The sequence below is a fragment of the Amblyomma mixtum genome, chromosome 1, assembly GCF_055824585.1.
Source record: "Amblyomma mixtum isolate Tamu chromosome 1, ASM5582458v1, whole genome shotgun sequence".
NCBI lineage: Eukaryota > Metazoa > Arthropoda > Arachnida > Ixodida > Ixodidae > Amblyomma > Amblyomma mixtum.
This window is the reverse complement of record NC_143012.1, coordinates 219,146,911-219,158,443: the sequence shown is the minus strand read 5'-3', so window position 1 is coordinate 219,158,443 and position 11,533 is coordinate 219,146,911. Positions and strand designations below refer to the sequence as shown.

Here is an 11,533-nt window from a genome sequence, read left to right as displayed (position 1 = left end):
AGTGTGTGTACTTTCGGCGCCATCTGGCGTACTGCATGTTATATAACTGGTTCTATACTTAGTTGAGATGCACGAGCTTTGGCAGTGAATAGTAGTAACTTTCCACCCTTTGAATCCAGGCATGTTTCGAATATTCCTTTCTCGAGAGATTACCTTAACCTAGTTTTTATGAAGCAGTGGCATGGGCTAGACTTTTTCATTATTTTGCATGTAATTCTGTTGTAATTCTGTTGCATTTTCCTGTAATTCTCTTTTAGCCGAGCAGCAACAGTAATGTACAATTTTTTGATTTCAGGACAAAGGAAATACACTAAACTTTATGCGTTGGTTTCGAGTCGTTCACTATTTTAAATCATGTGAAATAATTTAAATCATTGGAGTGAGAGTGCATTCACATGGCTAGTAGCTCAGACATTCAGGTATGAAAACATATTTTCACTTGGTGTTTCGCAGTTTCATTTTTTTTCTTTTTCAAAAGAAAGAAGTGGTGGAACGAACGAAATCGCAGCCACTGCTTGTTGTGTTACACGCCAGCATCTCTTAGCTGCACACACATAAATAACTTTCGAGATCGAGCATTGCAACCCAGGCAGAAATATTAGCGTGCGGTTCAATACACGCGGCTTTGGCGAGGCTCATGAATTTAACCTCCACAAAGCCATGTAAAGAAAAAGGCCGACTCCAAGGTAATTTCTTGCAGTTCAAAATGTTTATTACACTCTCTAATTACCACTCACTAATTGGCGTCGTTTCATACTGTAACAAGCGTTGCTGCAACTTTTTTTTTTCAGGGGTCAAAGAAGTAGTTGCCGTAGTCCATGGGTGTGGGTCGCGTCCTTTTCTTAGTCGTGGCCGTGGGGGACATCGGGGTCGCAAGCTGTGGCCGCGTCGTGGACGTGCCCAATCTGCTCGGGCTGCAGAGAAAAATGACATTGACTATATCATGGAACTCTTGACTAGTGGAACATATCATTTGCGCTAGAATCGCAACGGGAATGTGTTCGGTTTAATACAATCTGATACGAATTCCTGGCACACAGATAGAGGGTTTATTGAGAGAGAAGGGCAGAGAAGTCTACTGAGTGGACCATTATCTCGCCCGCTACATTCCACTTGAGAAGGGTAGAGAGAAAGAAAGAGGCTTATCGTGGATGATGTGGAAAAAAGATGAGTAGAAAACTTCAGTTACAACCACATGTTTGCAATAACACCAAAAGGCTGCTTTGAACATGCGATCTCGTATTCTTTTAGTTCCCTGCAAAAATATTGATTAATATATGTGCGTCGAACTACCCAAGAAATAACTGCAGATGAGACAGGAACAATAGTGCGTAAATCCTTTTCCGGCCCTTCGCCTGACAGAAGATTTTCTTTTTTTACATAAAGTCGCAAACGAGGCACAAATTTCCTCTAATGCTCAATTCATTATGTGTCGCATTCTTTTGTTTTTGAGCGCATAAACTTACAGATATTAACGTAATTTACACGTAGGGTTAAAATAACGTTATTTCTGTAAAAGGTGCATTGATCGCCTGGTTATGTTTAACACCCGGAGACAGAAAGATCGCGAATCACAGACAGCGGTGATCACTTTGAAATCATATCACGACGCAAGAATTGAGTAGACATATACTTACAGTGAAAAACTGGGACATGGCTTTCTCCTAAAGTATGAAAAAAGAAATCAGAAGAAAAATATTAGGCGTGTTTTTTAACCCAAATGCAGCCTACTTTTTATTTAACATTATTTCTGCCGACATGTCTGCTCAGCTTACATGTTGAGCTACTGTAGTGTATGTCGGCTGGATTAAGCAGTAAATATGACAGTGTCTGCGAAAAAAGAGCAATCTGCTTTGTTCTGCAATCGATTAGATGTGACCTGGAAGAATATATAGTGATCAGAACTTAGCCCATCTCTTAGGCATTGCCAGAAGCAGTAGACTAAAGTTAGAATTACAAGCGGCTGTTCTGATCAAAGCAAAAATCTCTTCTGCATTAAGTTGCGCTGGTTCGCATTATGAGTACATAATTAATTGTTAGCCCTCAATTTCTTTCAGTTTGTTAATCGCTCGGTTATTTTTTCTTATTTTAATCTACCCATCTGTCTATTTCCCACAACGTTAATTGACTGCATTATGCTCGCTGGAACTAATACAAAGAGCAAACTTCAAACTGCTAGCAGAAATGAAATCATTTTTTCTCAGACTTACCAGGTCTCCTCCTTCGCACATCTTACGCATGGCACAAGAGCGGTCGCTGCAGCCCACCGCCTGGACTGCGGTGTCAAAGGCAGCGTTGGTCTGGAAGAACAGGGGAATACGAAGGTAAAGAAAGAAGCCGAATTATACTAGTAAGCGAGCAGAAGTATTTGTTTTGCTTATTTGAATTACACATCTGAATTTGTCTTATTTCTTTCCTAATTACTATTATTATCATTATTATTTTGATTTTTCCTCCATCATTTATTTTCTTGTTTAACATTCTGAGTACCTATCAGTTGCCGCCTGTGTCTTGACCAATCCCCCGCAGTGGGTACGCGCCATTATTTAGAGGACAACAACAACAACAACCACCACCAACAACAACCAACAACAAGTGCCACCATAAACAGATTATGACGTTACGCACACCTACACGGTTAAAAAACATTGCTGCTACGTCATCTTATCAACGCATAGGGCCGCAAGATTGTCTCGTTTAGCTTCATCATCATGAGCAGTTTGACGTCACAGTAGGGTGAAAAGCCCCGTTCAGTTACTTTAAACACGTGTTAGCCTGCACCATTCACAGCTTAGTACCCCTGAAAATTCTCTTTTCTCGTTCCGTGTACTTTTTCGGAGTATGCTGCCCTCTTTCTTAGAGCATACCGTGTTGATAAGCCTGTTAACTGATTTGCATCACGAGCTTCTGCAGTGCAAAAAAGTCTCGTTCATATGGCGTACCTGAATATTATATTTGCAGCAGTTTCCCCAAAGGTATTGCATTTGTTTTTTTTTTCAAAACTTGCCGTCACTCAGATGTGAGATTTTGTTTATATGTTTTCAATAATGAAGTACGTGATAAATTAGTCAGCTGCTTTTAAAACTAAGCCCAGAATTTCAACCTAACTGAATACACATTTTGTGATGATACGTGCAAAAAAGAACTGCCATTAATTTTTACAGTATTGATAGTACCATTTCCGAGCATCGGAGTTCTCCGACAAGTCAGCCAGCTACTCAACGCTCGGCAAAAGGAGTGCGCAAGTGCTAGTTGTTTACCTTCCCACCACGACACCATTGCCTTGGTAAAGCTAACCTGCAAATCTGAGATTTTAAATGGTATGTGCTTAACCTCATCGATCTGTAGCGTCTGCTAGAGGAAATGCTCGAAAACTCACCGCCGGCGGGATTATGCCCTTAATACATTCAAGTTCCGTGGCCAGCACCTGGTCGTTCTTCTCTGTAAAAGGAAATTGAAGGGAAAAAAAAAACAGGGACAAAATATAGCACTCTTTCTGGCGTTCCAGATCATATGATTTAGATCGGCTTGGCTATCACAGTTTTTGCATTTTTGATCTAGAACTACCCGCAGTCCCTGCCCGCGAGTCACTTCATTACCGACAATGCTCATTGGGAGGCTCTATTGCTCAGCCCCGACCCGGGGACACAGATCAAGCTCGTCCAGCTGGCTGAAGACGCCGCCGCTGCCCAAGAGATAGTGGCTGTCGTTTAAGAGGGGGGCGGCTGGAATTGAAGTTTCGCACCACACTTTCTGCGCAACCGATCGGTCTCTGTGTCATTTCGTTCCTGCAAAAATTTTGTAAGTTGCCCGCCATTAATAACGCATTCGCCGAACGACACGCTGCAAGACTGCATGGACTGAAACACTTGTGCTTGTGCATCAAGCAAGAAACCATACACCGTTTCTCTGGCGATAGAATCTGGAAATTTTAGTGGCTATAAAACAAATGTGCGTTTTCACTGTCACAATATTTAAGTTTAAGAACACTCTGGGAATCTCTTCTGCGCTACTGCGTACAGGTTTCATCTCGCATTGTGACGAAATGGAGGTTGTGATGATGCCACAAAGTCACGTGACCTAGGTGCCCCACCTGCCTAATATGTTGCTTCTCTGGGGATTTTTCTTAGATTTCTTGCTCATGGTTCACGACGCCGGCGCCGAATTTTCTGCGCCATGAACTCTTTAGCATTATCAAGTTAAAACACCACAAGTAGTGAGGCTGCCTACGAAGCTGTATTGTAGACATCATACATGGGCTCAGTGTACGTAGCCTCTTGTTCAAAAACTCTCGGCATATGCGGTTTCTTTCCGGACCGTATGGCAGAGTCCGCAACGCAACAGTGTAACTTCGATTCTCTGAGGCCGTGAGGGTTTGAAGGGTTTGGAATGGTTTGCAACCGTAATGCAGGACCCAGTAACAAACCAGGTGGTCTGGGAGCTACTACATTCAGTTCAGTTCTTAGTCTTCAACGCAAACGCACAAGGACAAAGAAAAGAAGATAGAAGAAGGACGGGAAGGAAGACGAACGCGGAGCTGCGTTCATCTTCCCTCCCGTCCTTCTTTTCCCTTCCTTTCTTTGGCGTTGTGCATTTGCATTGAATACTATCAACTTAATTCTAGAATACCAACTAGCTCAGCAACTAACTCTACTGTACTACATACCTCAGGTGTCTTCCTGCTTTAGCATGTAACCCTGCAGATATTACAAACCCATTTTTAAAATTATTTCTGCAATAAACTCATAAAAGTATAATCTTATTGCTGAACTGCTATTCCGTCAAAATAGATTATTCGTAAAATTTTCCCGAAATTATTGCATTATTGCCAACTTAACATAATCAAGTCTATTGAAGCGTTGGAAGGCCAAGCTCCGCAACAAAGTAATCATACTAAAGACCCAGATCATTCATTCTGGAAAAACTCTCATCACATAATAGGTTTCAGTGCGTGTTCTACGTGCTTTAGTCATGGGGAGTGAAAGTGCAAAAACTGAATATTTTGCCCTGACACTGGTAACTAATTGGGGTTCAAAAGTTAGGATATAACTTGTTTTGCTATAGTCAAAAGGGATAGAACTTTCTATCAAAGCTAGCGAAGGATTAGCAGACACATCGTTAGACGAACCCCTATGCTAGAGTCGCCGCATCCGAACTTACTGCAGAGCTCCAGGTGATGAGCCGAAGCAGCGGCCACGAAGACGACCACAAGCAGGCAGGAGGCGAAGACAGCGTTCATGGCGAATGGTCGCTTGGTGGCTACCTTACCGCACTAACAGGACTGCTTCGACGTTTCTGACACACACTGGACTTCGCTTCTCTTATATACCCGCTTTCCCGCACCTCTTGCTTCAACAAAGTAACGAATACACGCGGTGTGCAAAAGAAAGCAAAAACAAAATGTGTACAAGCAAGGCAGCTTACTGGCGGAGGAACCGGCCCTACCCTGATTGGCCGCACTGTGGCAACTCCCCGTACCAGTTCTCCAATGGCCCGGCCCGTAAGCCGCACAGGAAAAACCACGCGCATGTGACTCCTGCACGTGCTGCGAGAAGCCTCGCGCTTAGTCAGCCTTTACGCATTCCGCTTCCCACCGTGAGGGGCAAGACGTGTTGAGGCTAAAGAATCCACGGCCGTTGCGCATAGCGATGCAACGCACTGCTCCCGTCCATATCATGCTGGCTCTGTTTGTTTGCTTCCCTCGCGTCTGATGTCAGCCAAGCGGCTGTGGAGCGAACGAAGGGGGTTCCACAACAAGTAAGCAAGGCGGTGGAGACGTCGCCACCGGAGGGTGCAAGAGGCGGGAAATGTCATCCGTTGTTCAGCAGCCGCTGTCATCTTACAACTTAGTCTATCCATTATAGTTTCCTGTTTTTGCTAGTTTCGTCTTTTCCGAGGGCACACTCTGTTTTTGTCGAATCGTAGCAACGTCTCCTGCGGCTACGTGAAACGTGGCTTAACGTCCTGGAGTTGCAGGTGGGCAACAAGATATGCCATTGTGCAGGACTCCGGCATGGACGGTGCAGGATACCAGCAGTGGAGCGACGCAGAGAATTTCGAGTGGAGGGCATCTGAATTCAGGCGAGGCGCATTGCCTCTGTCAAACTCTTCGTCGTAAAGTCGAAATTATAAAAAGTAAATATATAAAATAAAATAATTACATAATAACACGCTCGCTTACCGGCTGGGGGGGTTAATATGGGGTGGGACATACGAAAACGCCCCCTCCGTCAAGGCCTGAAGGAAGCACAGGTAATTTTCTGCGCGGCGAGAGTCATTCCTCGCCTCCCATGGCACCGCCATTGGACTCCCGGCTAATTTCAAAGACCTGCGGTTCCTTAACTTACACTTACCAAGCACAGCACGAGGGTTGTTTTGCATGCGTTTCACCCAGTAGAAATAGAGAGGCGTTCAGTGGGAAAAGAAGCGATACGCCCAAAGAAAGTGGCGGTCAACGTACGACTATCTGGAAATTCACTCAAAGCCGCACATGAATCGCCGCCTGGACGTCGCTGCACTCATACCTCGTAACGTCGGACTCATAACGACGTGTTCTTACATCGCGCCAAGTGGGTGCGAGCGGGTAAACAGTCTGCTCTAATGAGAAAGCGCCGGCGCCCTATCGCGCAGTTTCCATTTTGTAATCTCTGTCTCCTCTGGGGACAGTATTCGCATAAATACGCTCATTAGTCGTTTCTGATTTTCGAGTACCGTAAGGCCAACAATCTAATTCGGCAATGTTAACTTCAACTGCGCTATTCTTTGTTTATGAAAAACGAAAAGTGCAACGAGAAATGGCAGTGCTCACGGGATTCATCGAGAAGTCCATTGGAACAATTTCCATTTTAGGCCGCCTGTACGCATACAGCGTGCCGCGTGAAACTATGACACGTACACATACACGTACACGTACACATATGTGCCACCGAAGCGTTGCTGCTCCGTCTCCCGGCGCATCGTGTGCCACGGCTGCACGGAGTACTGCTGTTCCCTCTCCTCCCCGTTGGTGCTGCTCTTCCACGGCCTGCCTCTGCGTCTTCTGGCCGTCTTCAAATTTTGGTGAGGCCGTTCCGCGAGTGGGGGATTTGGCCAGGTCTTTCCCCCTTTCGATATAGGTTCGAAGGCTTTGCAGGTTTTCCGCCATGGCTATGTCTTCCCCGGGCTCAGGGCCGGTAACCTGGTTCGCCAGTTTACCGGCTGAAAATCTGCCGCTAACATCTTTTAGTCACTTAAGAAAAACCAGCCAAAAAGACGGGGACAAAGGAGAGACGAGGCACACACAACGACTGGACTATCAACTGTGCTTTATTGAAAAAACAGCCAGTCTCCAAGAAAACCCAACAGAGCATGCGCAACTCAACGGCACCGCAAAACCAGCCCAAAAATCAAGAAACGCGATCTCGTAAGATAGTCAAACTGCGGTGTCAACGGGACAAGTAACCTAATTCTTTCTGCATCAACGTGATAGAAGCCGTGCTAACACAGTTATCTCCATGATTGCTAATGTGAAATGCTTCGAGGATTTCCCGCTCAACCTTATCCTTGCCTCTACCGAGAAAAGTGACATTGGAAAACAACGGGTAGCACCCGCAATCGCGGCAATGGCGAGGCAAGTTTGCTCCGTCAGCCGGAGTCAGAGAGTTATGGTGCTCTCGTAGCCTTTCATTTATACACCGGCCAGTTTGACCGATGTAAACTTTTTCGCATGTCAGCGGAATCTTATAAACCACCCGTGTCGCACAAGGAACATAGCAGTTTTGATGCCGCGTCGAACAAACAGGTGGTCTAGTTCTGCCACGCGCGACACGTGAACAAAGGCTTGAAAGTTTGCAAGGAGCAGAAAAGACAACATTGACACCTTGTCTTGCAGCAACTTTTTTGATATTGTGGGAAGCCCCATGCACATAAGGCATCACCTCAAATTTTCTTCTTTCAGCCCTAGTAGGGTCAGCCACCTTTTCGTCACGGCTCTTAATTCTTTGCAGCAACGACTCTGCCACAGCATTCAAAAGCGGTTTTGGGAAACCGGCCTCTTGCAAACGCTTAACCTGGTTGTCGAAACTTGACTTCATGCTATGGTGGCAACTCTTCTGCAGAGCATTGCGAAAACAGCTCATGGCAATCCCTCTCTTGACGACTTTTGAGTGTGCAGACGAGTACGGTAATAAAGCCTTCTTACTCCTAGGTAAAAAACACCAGCATACATGGCCATCGTCACGAAAAGTTAGTTGAAGTTCTAAAAAACGAATCGACTGGTTAGCGGGTAGTTCAAAGGTAAAAGAAAGGGAGCTTGAGCAAGCTTTAAAATCTTCTAAGACATTTTCTACAACCTCATGCAAGGAGTCAGTCGGTGAAAGATTTAACATTATGAAGAAATCGTCAACATATCTAAAAACTTTGCACACACGTTTGTCAAGAAAAGAGCCTAAAAGTGTGTTGTCAAACTTTGCTAAAAAAATTTGGCACAAGATAGGAGCTACGCTAGCACCAATACAGATTCCTTTTTTCTGTATGAACAGACCGCCCTTAAAATCTACAAGGGTAGATGAAAGATAAGCAGTTAACAGTTCTAAGAACGCATCGATGGAGATGCCACAAGCATTTTGGAAGGCAACTAGGCCGTTCTGTTCAGTCACTTCACGCACTGCAACAAATAGTTCGTCATGAGGGATGCTGTAAAACAAGTCTTCGATGTCAATAGAAAACCCAGCGTTGGCTCCGGGAATGCCGTCTCTGAGTACTTCAACCACAGCAGCTGCGCTTGCAACGTAGCAGGGGTCCTGCACATCAAGGGACTGCAGGTGTCGCTCCAAGTACTGGCCCACTAACTTTTGCCAGGTGTCAGCCTCGGTCACAATGGCCCTCAAAGGGCAGTCCGTCTTGTGCGTTTTTGCGGAGAAAAAGATTTGGAGGCGATTACCTTTGCAATTCTTCACCCTCTGAGCCAGATTATCCAAGTTGTTGGCTTCTAGGAGTCTCACGGCTGTGGTCTTCAGTTTTGAAGGCTTGCGTTTCGTAGGAAGGAAATTCTTGTGTACGGCTGCCAAAGCCTTATCACCAAACGTGCTCGTAGGAAGAACCACAAACCCTCCGTCCTTGTCTGCTTGAAGAAGTGTCAATTTGTTTTCGATGAAGTGGTCCACCACTTGGTGAAGAGCAGGGTCCATGTGCCTTTGTTGTTTACTGTCTATCTTGCTTAAGACGTCGATGCCTTCAGACAAACACCTCTGCTTCTCGTCTATCTCGGCTTTCTCTGCCACACGATGTACAGTAGCAAGGAGCTCATGTCTGCTGACACGAGGCTCCATACTGTACTTGGGCCCATTCTGTAGTAGGTCATCAATTGCCTTAGGTACTGACGTTCCTTCCAGATAGGTAACAGAGCCTCTGTGCACTTTTGACTGTTCCTTTTTGGCAATTCCCGCCGAAGCTGATTCCAGTACACCTCAGTAGCTTGGTCTGCGATGCGACGGTGTTCTTGAAGGCATCGAACCCCAAGGTTTAGGCTCTTTTCTTGACAAACGAGTGTGCAAAGTTTTTAGATATGTTGACGATTTCTTGATAATGTTAAATCTTTCACCGACTGACTCCTTGCATGAGGTTGTAGAAAATGTCTTAGAAGATTTTAAAGCTTGCTCAAGCTCCCTTTCTTTTACCTTTGAACTACCCGCTAACCAGTCGATTCGTTTTTTAGAACTTCAACTAACTTTTCGTGACGATGGCCATGTATGCTGGGGTTTTTACCTAGGAGTAAGAAGGCTTTATTACCGTACTCGTCTGCACACTCAAAAGTCGTCAAGAGAGGGATTGCCATGAGCTGTTTTCGCAATGCTCTGCAGAAGAGTTGCCACCATAGCATGAAGTCAAGTTTCGACAACCAGGTTAAGCGTTTGCAAGAGGCCGGTTTCCCAAAACCGCTTTTGAATGCTGTGGCAGAGTCGTTGCTGCAAAGAATTAAGAGCCGTGACGAAAAGGTGGCTGACCCTACTAGGGCTGAAAGAAGAAAATTTGAGGTGATGCCTTATGTGCATGGGGCTTCCCACAATATCAAAAAAGTTGCTGCAAGACAAGGTGTCAATGTTGTCTTTTCTGCTCCTTGCAAACTTTCAAGCCTTTGTTCACGTGTCGCGCGTGGCAGAACTAGACCACCTGTTTGTTCGACGCGGCATCAAAACTGCTATGTTCCTTGTGCGACACGGGTGGTTTATAAGATTCCGCTGACATGCGAAAAAGTTTACATCGGTCAAACTGGCCGGTGTATAAATGAAAGGCTACGAGAGCACCATAACTCTCTGACTCCGGCTGACGGAGCAAACTTGCCTCGCCATTGCCGCGATTGCGGGTGCTACCCGTTGTTTTCCAATGTCACTTTTCTCGGTAGAGGCAAGGATAAGGTTGAGCGGGAAATCCTCGAAGCATTTCACATTAGCAATCATGGAGATAACTGTGTTAGCATGGCTTCTATCACGTTGATGCAGAAAGAATTAGGTTACTTGTCCCGTTGACACCGCAGTTTGACTATCTTACGAGATCGCGTTTCTTGATTTTTGGGCTGGTTTTGCGGTGCCGTTGAGTTGCGCATGCTCTGTTGGGTTTTCTTGGAGACTGGCTGTTTTTTCAATAAAGCACAGTTGATAGTCCAGTCGTTGTGTGTGCCTCGTCTCTCCTTTGTCCCCGTCTTTTTGGCTGGTTTTTCTTAAGTATAATGTACCAACTAACCCAGATTTCAACTCTTCTGCATCTTTTAGTCAAAACGGTGTCAAGCTAATCCCTGTGGCGCTGGTCCCTGTAGGATATGGTTTTTTATTAAAATAAAAAACTCTCGACTGATCCAGGAGCAGCTGAAGGCAGCCACCAGCCACTATTTTGAGATTTCGGAGGTGCGACCATTTGGCAAGAGAGGAATTCTATGCAAATCGGCTGACTTGGATTGCGTTGCCGATTTGCTGCAGTGCACCTCTTTCGCCTCACTACCGGTGAAGGTATTCATTCCTGAGCAGCTAGCCTGCGTAAAAGGAATTAACCGCGTTGTGGATCCTTCCGCTACACCAGGGGATATTCTTGCAGACTTTCATGACGCCGGTGTTGGCATCCTTTCAGTTTACAGCTGCAGCAGAGAGGCTGGAGGCTCTCGAACACCAACGGAGTCGGTTATTGCAACATTAACAGGGTACTCGTGTCCGTCCGAGATCAAAGTTTGGCCTATTGTGTACCGTGTAGACCCACTGCCGCCCCGTCCTTTACAGTGTAAGAATTGCTGGCGGTTCGGTCACAGTGCCAAATCTTGCAAGTCCGCAACGCGCTGTCGCGTTTGTGGCGGTGATCATGCACACGACATTTGCACTTCTGAGTCGCTTAGCTGCTGTCTTTGCCACTCTGATCACACAGCTGACGACCCCACCTGCCCGAAGCGTGCCGATGAGCAGAACGTCTTGGACATTATTCAGCGTGACAGGTGCTCGCGCGCTGATGCATACGCCCGCCTTGACAGACGGCAGTGTTCATACGCAAGTATTGCCGCACGACCACTGCT

The 11,533-nt window shown here is 45.8% G+C and overlaps 1 protein-coding gene across 1 annotated transcript; it reads right to left on the bottom strand.

Annotated features, from left to right (window-relative positions):
- Positions 1-682: 682 nt before the first annotated feature.
- Positions 683-5,289, bottom strand: LOC149370931 (antimicrobial peptide microplusin-like). The gene is made up of 5 exons (XM_089584309.1): positions 5,161-5,289; positions 3,380-3,441; positions 2,211-2,300; positions 1,638-1,664; positions 683-914 (listed from the first exon to the last, which is right to left on the bottom strand). The coding sequence occupies exons 1-5, from the start codon at positions 5,237-5,239 to the stop codon at positions 843-845; spliced, it is 330 nt and encodes a 109-aa protein (XP_089440435.1). The 5' UTR covers positions 5,240-5,289; the 3' UTR covers positions 683-842.
- Positions 5,290-11,533: the final 6,244 nt, after the last annotated feature.

Bases quoted from the DNA above. Each gene is read 5' to 3' on its own strand.
- LOC149370931 (XM_089584309.1), bottom strand. From the start codon at position 5,239: ATGAACGCTGTCTTCGCCTCCTGCCTGCTTGTGGTCGTCTTCGTGGCC. The intron at 3,442-5,160 runs GTAAGTTCGGAT...TTCCTTTTACAG, and splicing joins TCATCACCTGGAGCTCTGCA to AGAAGAACGACCAGGTGCTG. The intron at 2,301-3,379 runs GTGAGTTTTCGA...CTGTTCTTCCAG, and splicing joins AGGGCATAATCCCGCCGGCG to ACCAACGCTGCCTTTGACAC.